The following is a 16,363-nucleotide window of genomic DNA, read 5'->3' on the forward strand; positions in this document are numbered from 1 at the left end:
GCTTCTCTTAGGGACTGAGGGCGTGTCTGAGACCTTGCCCGGAGCTGGATGGTGCGCGCCGGGATGGGGCACTGGACTCCAGTGGAATGCTCCTTGGGGTACACCACGACGGCTGCCTTCTTTGAAGCCCACAGTCTTTTCTTGGGGCCACGAGCCATCCAGAGAGACCCATAGCCCCGGCTCTCAAGAGCTAGGCAGCCAAAGCCTGGCGACCAGATAGATCGTAGCAGTCCGACTAGAGCAAGGAAGCCGCGCTGGGCGTTGAGCCAGAGGAACCTCGGCCCCAGCCTCTGGCCTCTGGCTGCGCCCACATTCCTCAGGGCAACCACAGTGGGGCCCAGCCCAGGTCTGGGGTGTCTGGTGGCCACCTCCACCCCTGAAGAGAACATATGCCAGACAGGCAGTTGATATTTTTATTGGTGCTACTTCCAGTCTTTTGGGAAACTGGTCTGGTCTGACCCAGCTACTTTTTTTTTCCCCCCTGGAAAATGGCCAGGTTGAGGGGTAACCTTCAGCAGGCTCCTCTCTACAGCCACTTCGTGGCTCTAGCACTCCCTCAGGGGAAGAGGCTCTCAGAAGTTGTGCAAATTCCTGCCTAGGGAGCAAAGACTGAAAGGGGGCTCTCTTAGACCTCTCTGCCCTGGGCTTTGGAGGGGTTAGGCATTCCTAATGGCCAGCCCAGGCAGGCCCTGTCTTGCCCTTCTCCAAAACATGGAGCTCATCTCCTAGTGGGCCTGGGGACTTGTTTTCTAACTAGGCCAGGGGAGGTGTTTTTATAGCAAAGGCTCTGAAGTTCAACTAGGTTTGGTTGTCAACTCCAGCCAGGCTGGAGCCTGCAGACACTGAATAAGGGAAGGAGTGGGAAGAGAGGTAGGGAGAGAGGAGGGTGGGTTTCCCTAACCTGGGCTGAAAGCGGAACAGGGTTTCACTGGCCCTGCCACTCAATTGATGAGTGGATGACAGTCCAGGGGGCTAGAAACAGTTGTGCCTCAGGCACCTGGGCTTTTTCAGGACACCAGAGAGGTGAAGTAGTATCTGGTTGGTCATCAAGGTTTATCTTGGTGCTTCAGGGGGGAACTGGCTCCTCCGTGACTGCTGGAGAACATGAAAGAGAAACTTCTGTAGCACCCTAGGAGGCAATGCCTACAGCAAGCATCTCCCACTTCCACTCCATCTGGGCCCTGGGGACTGGATTCCAACCAGGCCATCAAGGGGATCCAGGCAGTAGAAGAAGGAATGCACATGAGGCTTGGTGAGCAGTGACGGAGGCCTTCAGGGAGGACCAAGAAGTCTCCTCTTGCCCATCCAGACAGGAAGCATGGTGGCTTCCACCCCCATGCACAGCTTCTGCTTTCATTTATCCTTCCCTCCTGGCAGAAGACGCTTTGGGTGATTTGAGTTGAAGTTAGGGGCTGAGGACAACCTGGTTAACCCTTACGTGATGTAAGAAAAGATAACTCACATCGGACAGCCAGGAGAGTGTTTCCATGGCAACAGGACACGGAAGTCACCGTGTAAGGGTGTGTCTCATCTAGCTGCACTGGCCTGGGGAGTGCAGCATCCTCATCCCTCCTTCCCAGTCGACCTCGGGCCCCTTTACCCCAAGAGTACACTTCACCATCTGTCAAAAAAAAAAAAAAATCTCAAAGGGTGGGAAACAGCCTAAGCAAGCAGCTGTAAGCCAGACAGCCAGACTGGCTGCAACAGAAGAGCGCTGAATGTAACCTCCCTTCCATGCCTCAGTCGGCCCCCATCATGCCACCCTCACCTGCCCCAATAGCAACAGTGAAGGCATCCCCACAGGCCACCATCACCATCTTGATGCCCTCAAGGCCTTGGACCTGACAGGGTGCCCGGCTGCCCCGACGAACATTGGTGCCCAACTGTCCATGCTGATTGCTGCCAAAAGTATAGCAGTCACCTGAGGCTGCAGGGATGGGAAGAGGAAGAAAAATAAATGGGTGCTTCAACAGGGGTCCCAAAGAGTCCAGGTGAGTCCCCTTAGGTCTCCAATGCCCAGGTCCTATTCACCAGTCACAGCAGCTGAATGAGCAGTGCCCAGGTCTACACTCAGCAGAGGCTCCTGATCCAGGGGAGCAGATGCCAGTGGTGTGAAGTTCAGGACCTCCTCCACATGCTGCTGGGGAACAGGTTCCTCAGCCAGTGATAGGTGGTCCAGGCCCAGTTTGTTGAACCTAAAGACAGAGCCAGACACCAAATCTAACAACCTAATAGGCTGTCTTTCCCTCGCCTGACTAGAGGAGGAATGGTAGGATCTGTCTCACTAGAAGACATGCTACCCTAATTTTTTTTTCCTTTTAGTTTTCTCAAGGTAGGGTATCACTCTAGCACAGGCTGACTTGGAACTCACTCTGTAGCCCATGCTGGCCTCAAACTCACAGCAATCCTCCTACCTCAGCCTCCCTAGTGCCCACCCCACCACATCCAGCCTCCTACCCTAAACTGAATAAGCAGAGATCTGGACCCTCTTCAGTTCTGATCCCTGGGGAGGGAGACAATGAAGGACGGAAGACCTGTGGCTGAGGAGGCAGGTATGTTATTCTGAGGCAGCTATTCAGCTATTCACCTGTTGCTCCCACAGGCCAGGGCTCGGCCAGGCACGGTAAGGATCATAGAAGAATCGATGCCACATACAACTCTCTGGGCTTCCTGTCCTGGGGGAATAGGCACCTGCTGAGGGCAACTATGGGACTCCCTGGTGCCTAATCCCAGTCTTCCTACAAGAAGAAACCAAGATAGATGAGTCTCAGTTTTAGGGGTGGTGATGCCAGAGGAGAGCCTACTAAGGGAACACCAAGAATGAAGGATGTCCTCAGTCTGAGAAACTGTTGTTCTAGATCCTACTGCTGGAAAAAAAAATTTTTTGCTTCCCTTTTGTTTAGTTTTTTTTTTTTATTCTTTTCTTTTTCCGAGGTAGGGACTTACTCTAGGCCAAGCTGACCTGGAATTCAGAGTTGCCTCAAACTCAGACTATCCAATTCTCCTACCTTTGAAACCTCCTCAGTGTTGGGATTAAAGGCGTGCAACCACCACGCCTGGCTTCTTAACTTTTTATTGACAGCTTCCATAATTATAGATAATACAGCCAGGCATGGTGGTGCATGCCTTTAATCCCAGCACTTGGGAGCCAGAGGTATGAAGTTCGTCATTTTAAGTTCAAGGCTAGCCTGAGACTAGAGTGAGTTCTAGGTCAGCCTGGACTAGAGTGAGACCCTGAAAACACACACACACACATAATGATAAACAATAAACCAGGATAATTCCCTCCCCACCAACACTTTCCCCCCTCTCAAATCTACCTACCATCGTATCCCCTCCCCCACTATGGAAAAAATTTTTTAATATCTTATGTATTTGAGAGAAAGAGGCAGATAGAAAGAGAGAGAATGGGTTTGCCAGGGCTTCTAGCCACTACAAACAAAATCCAGATGCATTTACCATCATGTACATCACATCTGACTTCACAAGGATACTGGGGAATCAAACCTAGGTCCTTTGGCTTCACTGGCAAGCATCTTAATCCCTATGCCATATCTCTAGCCCTTGAAAAAAAAATTTTTTTTCGAGGTAGGATGTCACTCTAACCCCAGGATGACCTGGAATTCACTCTGTAGTCTCAGGGTGGCCTCGAACTCATGGTGATCCTCCTACCTCTGCCTCCCTAGTGCTGGGACTAAAGGCATGCATCATCACGCCCGGCTTGGAAAATTTTTTTTTTGTCTCAAAAAAAAAAAAGGGGGGGGGGACCAGGGAGCCAGGCATGGTGGTGCATGCCTTTAATCCCAGCACTTGGGAGGCAGAGGTAAAAGGATTGCCACAAGTTTGAGGCCACCCTGAGACTACATAGTGAATTCCAGGTCAGCCTGAGCTAGAGGAGACCCTACCTCAAACAAAACAAAACGAAACAAAATCCTTTAGGCTTCAGAGATGGCTCAGCAGTTAAAGGTACTTGCTCACAAAGCGTGACAGCCCAGGTTCAAATTCCCGGTACCCACATGAAGTGAGATGAACAAAGCTGGGTGTGTCAGGAGCTTGTTTACTGTGACAAGAGGCCCTGTTAAACCCATACTCACTCGATTTTCTGCTTCTTTCTCTCCCTGTTCAAATGCCAGCTGTGTCCCCTCGTTACCAGTCCTTGAATTCCCACACCTATAACCTCCTAGCCCGGATGTCTTCTAGCATACTGAAGACGGATCCTCCCTCCTTTCATTACGCTGTGCCCTCAAAGACAGAGACGCATCCATGCCATCACTTATTCCTGTACCTCAACTGGAAACCATCTCAGTAACTACTATTGCCTGGGGATGAGGGACTAGGTGGTAGAGCACGTGCTCATTGGGGTGTGCAAGGGTTGATGCCCAACACTCCAAAAAACAAACAAACAAACACTGTTGGATAAGCAAAATCTTCCTCATTGTAAGGTAAGTAAGCCTGAAGAAAGCCATCTTAGTGCAGCACCCAGCACAGGGTAAACACATGGTGGGTGTGAAATAATGGTCTAGCTGGGCATGATGACAAACACCTTTGATCCCAGCACTCGGGAGGCAGAGGTAGGAGGATCTCGGAGAGTTCAAGGCCACCCCTGAGACTACACAGTGAATTCCAGGTCAGTCTGGGCTAGAGAGTGACCCTGCATTTTTGTTTTATTTTGCTTTTTGTTTCTCGAGGCAGGATCTTACTCTAGCTCAGGCAATCCTCCTGCCTCTGCCACCACACCCCACAGACCCTACCTTGAAAAACAAAACAGAAGGAAGGAAAGGAAAGAAGGAAGGAAGGAAAGTAATGGTTTGTCCAACCAATGAATGAAATGTGAGAGCAAAAGAATGGACCATGGGGTGGAAAGTAGGTATGAAAGGGAACACAACATGGAGTAGGAAGGTTGGAGAAGGACCCAAAGGCTGGAGCTTGGGTAGGAAGCTTACCACTATCGCCTCGGCCCCAAGCAAACAGTTCTCGCTCAGTGGACAGGGCCAATACATGAGAGGCCCCACAGGCCACCTGCACCATCTCATAGCCCAGCAGGGCTTCCACAATGGTAGGCTAGAGAAAGAAAGAGTAAAGGGACTGGGAAGAGGTCCAGGACTAGGCCCCATCATGGTCCCAGTACAACAGCGAGCAGAGATTTGGAGCTGCACAGTCTTAGAAATTAGCTGGCCCTTTAACCCCAGCCATGCTGGGGAACAGGCTTACAGACTAAGCACAAGGTGGGCAACCACTGGGGAAGCATAATCTTGGTTATTTATTTATTTATTTGAGAGAGAGAGAAAAAAAAAAGTACTAATATAGGCACACCAGGGCCTTCAGCTGCTGCAAACGAATTTCAGACACATATGCTACCTTGTGCATCTGCCTTACATGGGTCCTGGAGAATCAAACACGGATCCTTTGGCTTTGCAGGCAAATGCCTTAACCACTAAGCCATCTCTCCAGCCCTTATTTTTTTATTATTATTATTTATGTATTTATATTTTGGGTTTTCAAGGTAGGGTCTCACTCTGGCTCAGGCTGACCTGGAATTAACTATGTAGTTTCAGGGTGGCCTCGAACTCATGGTGAACCTCCTACCCTCCTACCTCTGGGGTGCTGGGATTAAAGGCATGTGCCACCATGCCCAGCTTTTATTTTTGTGTGTGTGGCAAAGCCATACTGTAACCCAGGCTGACCTCAACTCAGTGATCCTCCTACCTCAGCCTCCTGAGAGCTGCGAGTGCAGGAGTGAGCCCCACACCCTGGGCTAGACCAAGTTCTTCTGTACTTCCCCTATTCCAACCCAGAGCAGGGGCAACCAGAGTGCTAGTAAAACATGTGGCTCCCCTGAGGCCCCAACCTGGTGTCAGCTGTCACATACGGGCTCACTGGCATTCCCTCACTTCCCCTTCTCCAGGGCACGTGACACCCACCTGGCTGATGTCAGTGAGGCTGCCGTGGCCTAGACACCCATTACTGCCACTGCCGAAAGTCATGATGATGCCTCGGTCTAGGGAAGATGGCAGTGAGGAAAGAGAGAAGAGTGAGACTGTTTTCACAAGTAGCTCAGTTCACTTATGGGTTAATGGAGCAAGATAAAATTGGGAGCTAGAGCCTGGCTTGGTGGCACAAGCCTGTTTTCCCAACTCATGAGACAGAGGATTGCAAGTTGAAGGCAATTTAGTGAGATTATGCTGTTCAACACTTTTTTTTGTTGTTGTTTTGTTTTTCAATGTAGGGTTTCTCTCTAGTTCAGGCTGACCTGGAATTCACTCTGTAGTCTCAGGGTGGCCTCGAAATCAGTGATCCTCCTACCTCTGCCTCCCAAGTGCTGGGATTAAAGACCACCACACCTGGCTGAAATGCTGTTTAGGCAGGATAATAAGAGGCTCACTGAGAGTTCACACTGAGACTACAGAGTTAATTCCTGGTCAGCCAGGGCTACAGTGAGACCCTATCTCGAAAAACCATAAAATAATAAAATATAATAAAACGAGCTGGGAATGTAACTCAGTAGTAGAGTGCAAGCCTGCCACGTACAAGGCCCAAATTTCAATCCCCAGGATTGAGAGAGAGGGGCAAAGAAAGGGGAGGAGGTCCCTGCATGGTGACACAGGCCTTTAATCCCAGCTCTCTCAGAAGGCAGAGGTAGGAGGATCACCATGAGCTCAAGGCCACCCTGAGACTACACAGTGAATTCCAGGTCAGCCTGGGCTACAGTGAGACCCTACCTCAGAAAACCAAAAGAAAATAAAAAAAGAGAAAATGGAAGAAAAAAAAAGGGGGGAGAGGAAAAAGGAAAAGATAAAGTCAGGGGCAGAGGTCAGGAGGACAGGATGGGGGACGAGGGACAAGAATGTTTCTGTGGTGTGTGATTTTGGACAAGAGCCACTCAGAGCCTTAGTTTCCCGTCTGTTACCTAGGGATCCTATCACACCTGTCCAGTTAGTCCTGCAGTGTCAGGAAAAGCAAGCAGTGCAAATAAGCCCTGTCAGCTGGAGAAGCAGTAACTCTTCAGAAGCAGGAGGAGAGAAAAGTTACTCAGTCTGGCTTTCTAAGTCCCTACAGGGCACTTCCCTGACAGGCGCACCAGTCAGGCAAGCCGTGAACAGGTCCCCGCAGGCCACGTGCTTGATGGTCACACCCGACTGGCCCTCCAGGAAACGGGAGATGAACTGGGGCTGAGGCTGCTCCACTGCCCCGGGGAGGGCAGCGCCACCGCCAGCGCCTAGAGGTGGGGCCTGTGGAGGGGGGAGTGGGCAGAGTTTGAACAATGCCAACCCCTTTTCCCGGCCTTCCCACCGCTACCCCAACGCAGGCCCACAGCCCACCCGCTCACCTCCCACAGGATGAGACGACCTGAGCGCGTGACGCCAGCCTTTTGCGTGCGCCCAGCGGCCACCTGGACCACCTCTGTGTTGAGCATGGGCAGTCGCAGGGGAGTACTGAGTCCACCGCCCCAGGTGTACACAGAGGACAGGGGCGGTGGGATGGCTGGCCGCACAGGTGCCCGGGGAACACCTGCGGGGACAGGCATCGGGCCAATTCATCCAGTGTGAATGCTGGACAGTCCAGGAGACTGCTGCGGCCTGCCCCTTGGGACTTACCCCTGCCTCGGACACTGGTGGTCCTGCTTCCTGTGTTGCCAGAAGCAATAGATGGTCCTGGGGCCAGGGACTTCTCTGCCCTGTGGGACAATGGTGGGGGGGCCTCAGATCATGGATAGTTTGGGCAATGCTGTGCACAGTAATAAAAGCCTCTCCCTGGGTCACCCTTGTTCCCATTGGGTGCCCCCGCCCCTGCCGCCCAGGACCCCTTCCCCTGCACAGGCCTCCGCATGCGGACGCTGCCCACGTCAGTGTGAAGGTTGAGGAGGGCCCGGATGCAGAGGGGCTGTGCCATGATGTGGCTCAGAGATGGCCGCTGTGCAGGCTCCAGGCTGAGCAGACTCAGGACAAGCTGGCGGAGCTCAGGGCTGTACCGGTCAGAGATGGGTGCAAAAGTGCCGCTCATGATCTTGAGCACAAGCGCTGGCAGGTTCTGTGAAGGCACCATGTTGGGGGTGGCCAGGGTGTTGGCTTGGGCTCTTAAGTACAGCCTACCCCTAACTGATAGAATGAGTCTAGGAATGCCGGCAGGAAACTTCAGATTCATCTGGGGACTCTTAGACGTAGGAGCCAAAACCTTACTTTCAGGAATCCTTAATGTGATAAGGGAGTTGCAGCTATGTCCTCAGAAACCCCAGGTGGTTTGGAAAACTTCAGGCTTGATTTTGGGAGTGTCTCTAATCTCATAGAAGGTTCAAGAATTACAGCTATGCTCTAACAGAAGAGTCAAGCCTACCCGAGAAAAACCAAGAGCTAGGGAGGGTCACAGCCCCACCCTAGGATCACCCACCAGCATGAGGGAGAGACATGACTCAGCTACAAGAGGCAGAAGGCAGAAGTGGTTGGAGTAGAGGGCAATGGCAAGGGGAGTGAGGTGTCCAGTGTCCCCTTAGGGGTGCTTATACTCACTGCAGCCTCAAAGGCTCTTTTGAGGCTGGCCAGCTCATAGAGGACACAGCCCAGAGCCCAGATGTCACTCTTCTGGTTGTAGGGTTTACCCTCACACAGCTCAGGGGAGATGTAACATGGAGTACCCACCACCTGCAAGAGCGAAGGCCTGTATTATGGCCCTGAGGACAGGGAGGAGCAGGGTGGAGGCTCCGGTGACAGACTTATTTTAGGACAGGTTCTTCAAGCAATTGGAGTGGTTTCCTCTTACAGGAAAGACCACACAGCCAGGAACCAAGGAGCCAAGTTTTTTTGGAGGGAAAAGGCTCTCAAGACCTCCAGCACCCTCAGGGTCCCCTTGCTGTCCAGGCACCGTGTAGGCCTTGCTCTTGCTGCTGAGGATCTTGGAGATGCCAAAGTCACCAATCTTGACAACCATGCGATGCTTGTCAAGAAGGATGTTCTGGGTCTTGAGGTCCCGGTGCAGGATGAGGTGGGTGTGCACATGATGCAGGGCAAGCAGGATCTGCACGAAGAAATGAAGGATGGTCTCCTCCTCCAGCAGGGAATTGCAGCGCTTGTGGATGAACTCGGCCAGAGTGCCGCCTGTGGCCCAAGACATCCATCAAGATCTAGACTGTTCCAGACCAAAGACAACAATCCCCCCCCCCTTTTTTTTTTTTTTTTTTTTTTTCCTTTTTCGAGGTAGGGCCTCATTCTAGCTCAGGCTGAACTGGAATTCACTATGTAGTCTCAGGGTGCCCATGAACTCACAGCAATCCTCCTACCTCTGCCTCTGGAGAGCTGGGATTAAAGATGTATGCCACCATGTCTGGTTCCTCTTTTTTTTTTTTTTAATTTTATTTATTTATTTAAGAGAGCATGAGAGGAGAATGGCTGTGCCAGGGTCTCTAGCTACCACAGATAAACTTTAGACACATGTGCGTCTGGCTTTATGTGGGTACTGGGGAATTGAATCTGGGTCCTTAGGCTTTGTAGGTAAGTGCCTTGACTGCTAAGCCATGCATCCAGCCCTTTTTTTTTTTTTTAAATTAATTTTAATTTTATTTATTTATTTATTTAGGTTTTTCGAGGTAGGGTCTCACTCTAGCCCAGGCTGACCTGGAATTCACTATGGAGTCTCAGGGTGGCCTCGAACTTACAGCGATCCTCCTACCTCTGCCTCCCAAGTGCTGGGATTAAAGGCGTGCGCCACCACGCCTGGCTTATTTATTTATTTCACAGAAAGAGAGAGAGCATGCCCAACCCCTGGGACCAGAGAGGGCAAGGAGCCTTACTGAGTCACACAAGTGGGGCCATAACTGTTGACTTCTAACCTTCAGGACAGCCCATTCCAGCGGTGAGGGGCCTACCTGGAGCATATTCCATGGCGATCATGAGGGCCTTGTCCTCCAGGAAGTTCTCATAGTACTCAATAACATTGGGGTGGTTGAGTAGCTTGAGCACCTGGCACTCGTTCTGTGCTGCCTGCCGCTCTTCCTTGGTCATCTGCTCCACTGGGATCTGCTTGATGATCACCAGCTTCTGGTCAGCCTTCCGCAAGCACAGGTGCACAATCCTAGACACAGAGAAAACAAGACAGTCACCAGTTGAGCTTCCAGCCACCTATCTGTCAGAGCAACCCCAAAACTAGATGCTCCTTAGAAGAGGGAGGATGCCCGACATGATGACACATGCTTTTGGTTTTTTGTTTTAATTTATTTGCAAGCAAAGAAAGAGAGAGAAAAGAGGCAGACAGAGAGAAAATGGGTGCACCAGGGCCTCTAGCCACTGCAAATGAACTCCAGAGGCATGTGCCACTTGTGCATCTGGCTTATGTGGGTCCTGGAGAATCAAACCTGGATTCTTTGGCTTCACAGGCAAACACCTTAACTGCTAAACCACTTCTCCAGCCATTTCATTTCATATTTTTTTATTTATTTATTTATTTATTTATTTATTTATTTGCAAGCAGAGAGAGACAGAGAGGGAGGCAGACATAGAGAGAATGGGCAGACACATGATTTTAATCCCAGCACTCAGGAGGCAGAGATAGGAGGATTGATGTGAGTTCGAGGCCACCCTGAGACTACATAGTGAATTCCAGGTCAGCCTGGGATAGAGTGAGACCCTACCTCGAAAAAAAAAAAAAACAAAAAAGGGTCAATCCAGAGAGCCTCACACACCTTAAATCCCAGCACTAGGGAGGCAGAGGTAGCACTGCTGTGAGTTCAAGGCCAACCTGAGACTGCTGGGGAATAGAACCTGGGCCCTTAGGATTCACAGGCATGTACCTTAAGCGCTAAGCTATTTCTCCAACCCTGTTTTGAATTTTTTATTTAATTTTTATTTATTAAAGACAGAGAAAGAGAGGGAAAGAATGGGTACATCAGGGCCTCTATCCACTGCAAACTACTACAAACACATGCACCACCACGTGCACCTGGTTTATGTGGGACCTGAAGAATCGAATGTAGGTCCTTAGACTTCACATGCAAGCACCTTAACTGCTAAACCATCTCTCCAGCCCTATTTTGGATATTTTAAATAAATTTGTTTATCTACAGCTGGGCATGGTAGTGCATGCCTTTAATCCCAGCACATGGAAGGCAGAGGTAGGAGGATCGTTGTGAGTTCAAGGCCAGCCTGAGCCTACATAGTGAATTCCAGGTCAGCCTGGACTAGAGTGAGACCCTACCTCAAAAAAAAAAAAATTCCTTACTTCAGAGAGAAAATGAAAAGAGTATGGGTAGGCCAGGGCCTCTTGCCATTGCAAATGGACTCCAGATTCAGAGCCACTTTAGGCATCTATCTTTACATGTGTAATGGGGAATTGAACCTTGGCTGACAAGGTTTTTTTTTTTTTTTTTTGGGTAGGGTCTTGCTCCAGACTGACTTGACTTGGAATTCACTCTGTGGTCTCAGTCTGGCCTCAAACTCATGGTGATCCTCCTACCTCTGCCTCTGGGGTGCTGGGATTAAAGATGTGCGCCACTACAACTGGCTTAAATTTTTTTGTTTTTGTTTTTGTTTTTCAAGGTAGGGTCTCACTCAGGTCCAGGCTGACCTGGAATTAACTCTGTAGTCGCAGGGTGGCCTTGAACTCATGGTGCTCCTCCTACCTCTGCCTCCCAAGTGCTGGGATTGAAGGCGTGCGCCACCACGCCCGGCTTTAAATTTTTTTTTAAATGTATTTATGTATTTATTTGAGAGAGACACAGAGAGAGGGAGAAGGAATGAATATGGGTGCCATGGCCTCTAGTAACTGCAAACAAACTCCAGACGCATGTACCACCTTGTGTATCTGGCTTTACATGAGTACTGGGGAATCGAACCTGGGTCTTTTGGCTTTGCAGGCAAGCATCTTAACTGCTGTGCTGAGCCATCTCTCCAGCCCCCTCTTTTACTTTTATTTTTGGCTTTTCAAAGTAGGGTCTCATTCTAGTTCAGGCTGACCTGGAATGCACTATTGTGGCCTCAGGGTGGCCTTGAACTCAGTGACCATCCTACCTCTGCCTCCCGAGTGAGTGCTGGGATTAAGGCATGTGCCAGGACTTCTGGTTTAAGCAAGCACTTTTAATGACTAAGCCATCTCTCCAGCCCCGTGTTTTGGAGTTTTGACATAAAGTCTTATTATATAGTCCATGATGTCCTTAAACTTGCAATCTTTAGCTTCCTGAGTACTGAGATTGCAAGTGTGCATCATTATAGTCCTTCAGTTTCTATGGGGAGAATTCCTCAGATTTCACAGCCAGCAACAGAGTTGTAGCTCCTTCCATTAGTGACAATCTCTCTCTCTCTCTCTCTCTCTCTTTCTCTCTCTCTCTTTTTTTTCGAAGTATGGTCTCATTCTGGTCCAGGCTGGCCTGGAATTAACTATGTAGTCTCAGGGTGGCCTCATGGGGATCCTCCTACCTCTGCCTCCAGAGTGCTGGGATTAAAGGCATGGGTCACCACGCCCAACAGTGACAATCATTTCTTACCCAAAACTATTGCCCTGTCTTCCAAACAGTCCATGTCACTACTGTTACCCTCAGATCTAAATTCCACATAGCAGCCAGAATGAAATTTTGGTTCTGCTCTCTCTGCAGTGCTGAGGATCCAGAGCTTTTAGCTAGCTAGGCAAGCTGACTACCACTGAGGTACATCTCTAACTCCAAAATATCCACTTAAATTGAGGCTACCATGTACCTCAGTTGGTAGTGTATTTGCCTAGTATGCCCAAAGCCATGGGTTGCATTTCCTCTAACCACATAAACCAGGTGTAGTGGTGTACACCTGTACTCTCAAGCACTCCTAGGACTGGAGAGATGGTTCAGTGGGGAGAATACTTCTTGTACAAGCATGAGGTCCTGAGGAAGCCTATGAAAACACTCAGCTCCATCCCCAGGACACAAATAAACTACTGGGTGTGGCCATGCACTTCTGAAACCCTAGTCCTATCAGAAAGCAGAGACTGGAGAATTGCTGGGGATCAGTGAAATACTCCAAGATGCATGGGAATGGTGGTGCATGTGCCTTTAATCCCAGCACTCTGGAGGCAGAGATAGGAGTATCGAATTCAAGGATACCTGAGACTAAACAATGAATTCAAGGTCAGCCTAAACTAGCGTGAGACCCTTCCTCAAAAAAAAAAAAAAAAAAGAGGCTGTGGTATAGGAGGATTCTAGAGGAGGCTGGAGTGAGTTCTAGGTCAACCTGGGCCATAAATGAGACCCTGCTTCAAAAAAAATCCTCTGGCTCAAGTAACAACAGTAGATGAGCAATGGTGGGGACACCCAACATATCCTTCAACCTAGGCATGATGGCAAGCGCCTTTAATCTCAGCACTTGGGAGGCAGAGATAGGATTACCATGGGTTCAAGGCCACCCTGAGACTACATAGTTAATTCCAGGTCAGCCTGGACCAGTGAGACCATACGTCAAAAAACCATCTAGCCCTGCAGGCAAGTGCACCCAACCACAGGGGACTTCACTAAACACCAAATGGACACATGCAAAAATAACTAAATAAATAAATAAATACATAGGACTGGAGATGGCTCAGCAGTTAAAAGTACTTGCCTGCAATTCCCCAGTACTCACATGAAGCCAAATGCAAAAAGTGGTGTTTGTGTCTGGAGTTCACATACAGTGGCAGGAGGCCCTGCCATGCCTATTTTCTCTCTCTCAAAGAAAGATCTAAACCAGCGTGTTGGCACACACCTTTAATCCCAGCACTCGGGAGGCAGAGGCAGGATGATCATCATAAATTTGAGGCCACCCTGAGACTACATAGTGAATTCCAGTACAGCCTGGGTTAGAGGGAGACCCTGCCTCGAAAAAACAAAACTTAAAAAAATAAATAAATACATATATAAACAAAGTCTTCTGTGGGCTAGGGTGTAGCTCAAAGGTACTCTGTGCTTCACCATTAAGAATGCCCACATGGGGCAAATCTATTCAATTCCTTTGTCTCAGTTTTTAAGGCCATTATCTAGTCTCCACCCTCTATGACAATCACATTTTTTAGCATTCTTTACTTGCTTGCTACATTCCAAGTGCACCGGTTTGGTTTTTTTTCTGTTTCTTGAATGCTATGAATTCTTTCCTCTGTGAGGACCTTCACAAATCCGCTTCCTCTACCTGAAGAGCTCTCTCTCTTTGCTTACTGGTCCTCAATCCATAAGGCTTGACTTTACACCTCTCAGATGATCCTGGTGCACCCACTAGCTGCCTTCTGGTATTGGGGATTGAACCCAGGCATTCTAGGCAGGAGTTCTACCACTGAGCTACATCTTCAGCCCTTTCTAAAATTTTGAGATATGATACAGGGTAGTCCTGTTACCCAGAGTAGTTTTGAGCTAGTTATGTATAGTCCAGACCAAGTTTGAACTGAATTCTTCTGCCTCTGCCTCCAGAATAACTAGGTTTACAGGCCATGCATGGCTCTCACTGCCCATTTATTTATTTATTATCGTTGTGGGGTTTTTGTTTGTGTGTGTGTGAGAGAGAGAGAGAGATGGAGAGAGACAGAGAGAAAGAGAGACAGGGTCTCACTCTAGCCTGGGTTGAACTGGAACTCACTCTGTAGCAGGGCTGGCCTCGAACTCAGTGTTTCTCCTACCTCAGCCTCTGGAATGCTGGGATTTATAACCATGCCTGGTTTTATCTTATATTTACTTATTTAGCTTTTTTTTTTTTTTAATTTTTGAGGTAGTCTCACTCTAATCCAGGCTGACATGGAACTCACTATGGAACTCATGGAGAACCTCCTACCTCTGCCTACCAGGTGCTGGAATTGAAGGCGTGCACTACCACACTGGGCTTTTTTTGTTTTGTTTTGTTTTTTGAGGTAAGGTCTCACTCGAGCTCAGGCTAACCTGGATTTTACTATGTAGTCTCAGGGTGGCCTCGAACTCACGGCGATTTTGTTTTGAGGCACACTGTCCCCTTTATAGCTCTGGCTGGTTTAGAACTCACTACGTAGCCCATGATCATCTCGAACTTGCAGCAATCATACAGTCTGCCAACCAACTGTTAAGGATTAGGGGCGTGCCTCACCTCTCTAGTTAAGTGCTCGCTCTTTTGCAAGTGCTCATAAACTGCTCAACTTACAGTGCGTATTGCATAATTTTCTTACAGCAAAAGTTCTGAAAGAGAAAGGACCATGCTTGCTTGGTCAGACTTGCGTATTCCCCGGGACTCACAGCCTGACATATGTAAACAAGTAATCACTGAGATTAGTTTTTGAAGCCGGCAGGTTAGTGGGAGGCGTGCTCTCCCGGGGGCGGGACCTCCCGGGAGGCCGGAGGACCGGAAACCTGGGCGGAGCATCCCAGAATGGCGCTCCCGCCTCTGGGCGGGGCTTGCCTGGGCCGACCGCGATTTCGTGGTCAGGATTCGGGCTTATTTTTCTCTCTCCTCTCCCAGTTTCCTCCCCAGAGCCCTGGCTCACCCGAAGGCACCTCTTCCCACCACTCGGATCCGCTCGTACTTCTCCATCTCATTCCTGAGTTGCGCTTCCAGGGCTCCCCCGGCCGGCGGCGCGTGCGCGGACCGGGCCTGCGCGCGCCCCGCCCCCCCCCCGATGGGCGGGGCCGGCGGGGGCGGGGCTGGCGGGGCCGAGGCTGTTGGCGCGCTTTCCCGGGGCGCCCGGCCCCGCCAAGAGTCCTGGAACAGGACAGTACCGCAGTTTTTGGCGCGGCCCCTCAGTGGTTCAAAGCCACTCAGCGGCACGGGACCCGTCACTTCTTACGTGGCTTCCTTAGGTCGGAGGGATGCGGCTTGCTGGGAGGGGTCACTCCTCCCTCTCCCCACCCCCTGCTCCCAAAGACCGGGGTCCGGGTGGGAAGCGGGGGATGGCCTTGCCGCCGCCGCGCAGTGGCGCTCTCTCGGGTGCTTCCTGACCAGCCAACCAGAAACCACTAACACCGTCCGTGAGGCTTGGAGCAGGGTCAGTTTCGTGTTTGTCCAAGGAGGAGCCGGGAAAACCCCAACTTGAGCAAACCGATTCACCTGGTGGAGGACGTGACGTGGGCTCCTGGCCGTCCCGCTCACGTCATCGCTCACCCTTCCCACCGCAGACCAGACCTTCGAGAACCACCCGGGGCCAAGCACTTACCCGAAAGTGTGGGTGTAGGGGGAAGCCAGAGATGGAAATTTGCACTTCTGCCTGCTAGGGTCTCCGCTAGAAGTGAACATATCTATATCTTACCTATTTGTCTGTCTGTCAATCATCTACTTTGGTTTTTCGAGATATGGTCTCGCTCTATCTAGCCCAGGCTGACCTGAAAGTCACTCTAGTCTCAGGCTGGCCTCGAACTCACACGCGGTGATCCTCCTACCTCTGCCTCCTGAGTACTGGGATTAACTTCCTATCGCCCCAGGCACGACGGCGG

The 16,363-nt window shown here is 50.2% G+C and overlaps 1 protein-coding gene across 3 annotated transcripts; it reads right to left on the reverse strand.

Annotated features, from left to right (window-relative positions):
• Window positions 1–399: 399 nt before the first annotated feature.
• On the reverse strand, window positions 400–15,517 carry Nek8 (NIMA related kinase 8). Of its 3 annotated transcripts, none has more exons than XM_045159644.1 (15): window positions 15,421–15,517; window positions 9,857–10,062; window positions 8,857–9,089; window positions 8,505–8,636; window positions 7,820–8,028; window positions 7,596–7,675; window positions 7,328–7,509; window positions 7,079–7,229; window positions 5,922–5,998; window positions 4,944–5,061; window positions 2,588–2,675; window positions 2,032–2,195; window positions 1,769–1,927; window positions 1,463–1,621; window positions 400–1,095 (listed from the first exon to the last, which is right to left on the reverse strand). In XM_045159644.1, the coding sequence occupies exons 1-15, from the start codon at window positions 15,465–15,467 to the stop codon at window positions 1,067–1,069; spliced, it is 2,034 nt and encodes a 677-aa protein (XP_045015579.1). In that variant the 5' UTR covers window positions 15,468–15,517; the 3' UTR covers window positions 400–1,066. The 3 variants fall into 3 exon arrangements, with proteins under 3 accessions (XP_045015579.1, XP_045015578.1, XP_004664680.1); XM_045159643.1 differs by having other exon boundaries at window positions 400–1,092; window positions 2,588–2,738; XM_004664623.2 differs by having other exon boundaries at window positions 2,588–2,738.
• Between the last annotated feature and the right edge of the window lie 846 nt (window positions 15,518–16,363).

This window comes from Jaculus jaculus, chromosome 9 (genome assembly GCF_020740685.1).
Source record: "Jaculus jaculus isolate mJacJac1 chromosome 9, mJacJac1.mat.Y.cur, whole genome shotgun sequence".
Taxonomy (NCBI): Eukaryota; Metazoa; Chordata; class Mammalia; order Rodentia; family Dipodidae; genus Jaculus; species Jaculus jaculus.

Bases quoted from the DNA above. Each gene is read 5' to 3' on its own strand.
- Nek8 (XM_004664623.2), bottom strand. From the start codon at position 15,467: ATGGAGAAGTACGAGCGGATCCGAGTGGTGGGAAGAGGTGCCTTCGG. The intron at 8,637-8,856 runs GTGCCTGGACAG...TCGCTCTTGCAG, and splicing joins GCAAGAGCAAGGCCTACACG to GTGGTGGGTACTCCATGTTA. The intron at 1,096-1,462 runs GTGAGTTATCTT...CATGTTCTCCAG, and splicing joins CACTCTCCTGGCTGTCCGAT to CAGTCACGGAGGAGCCAGTT.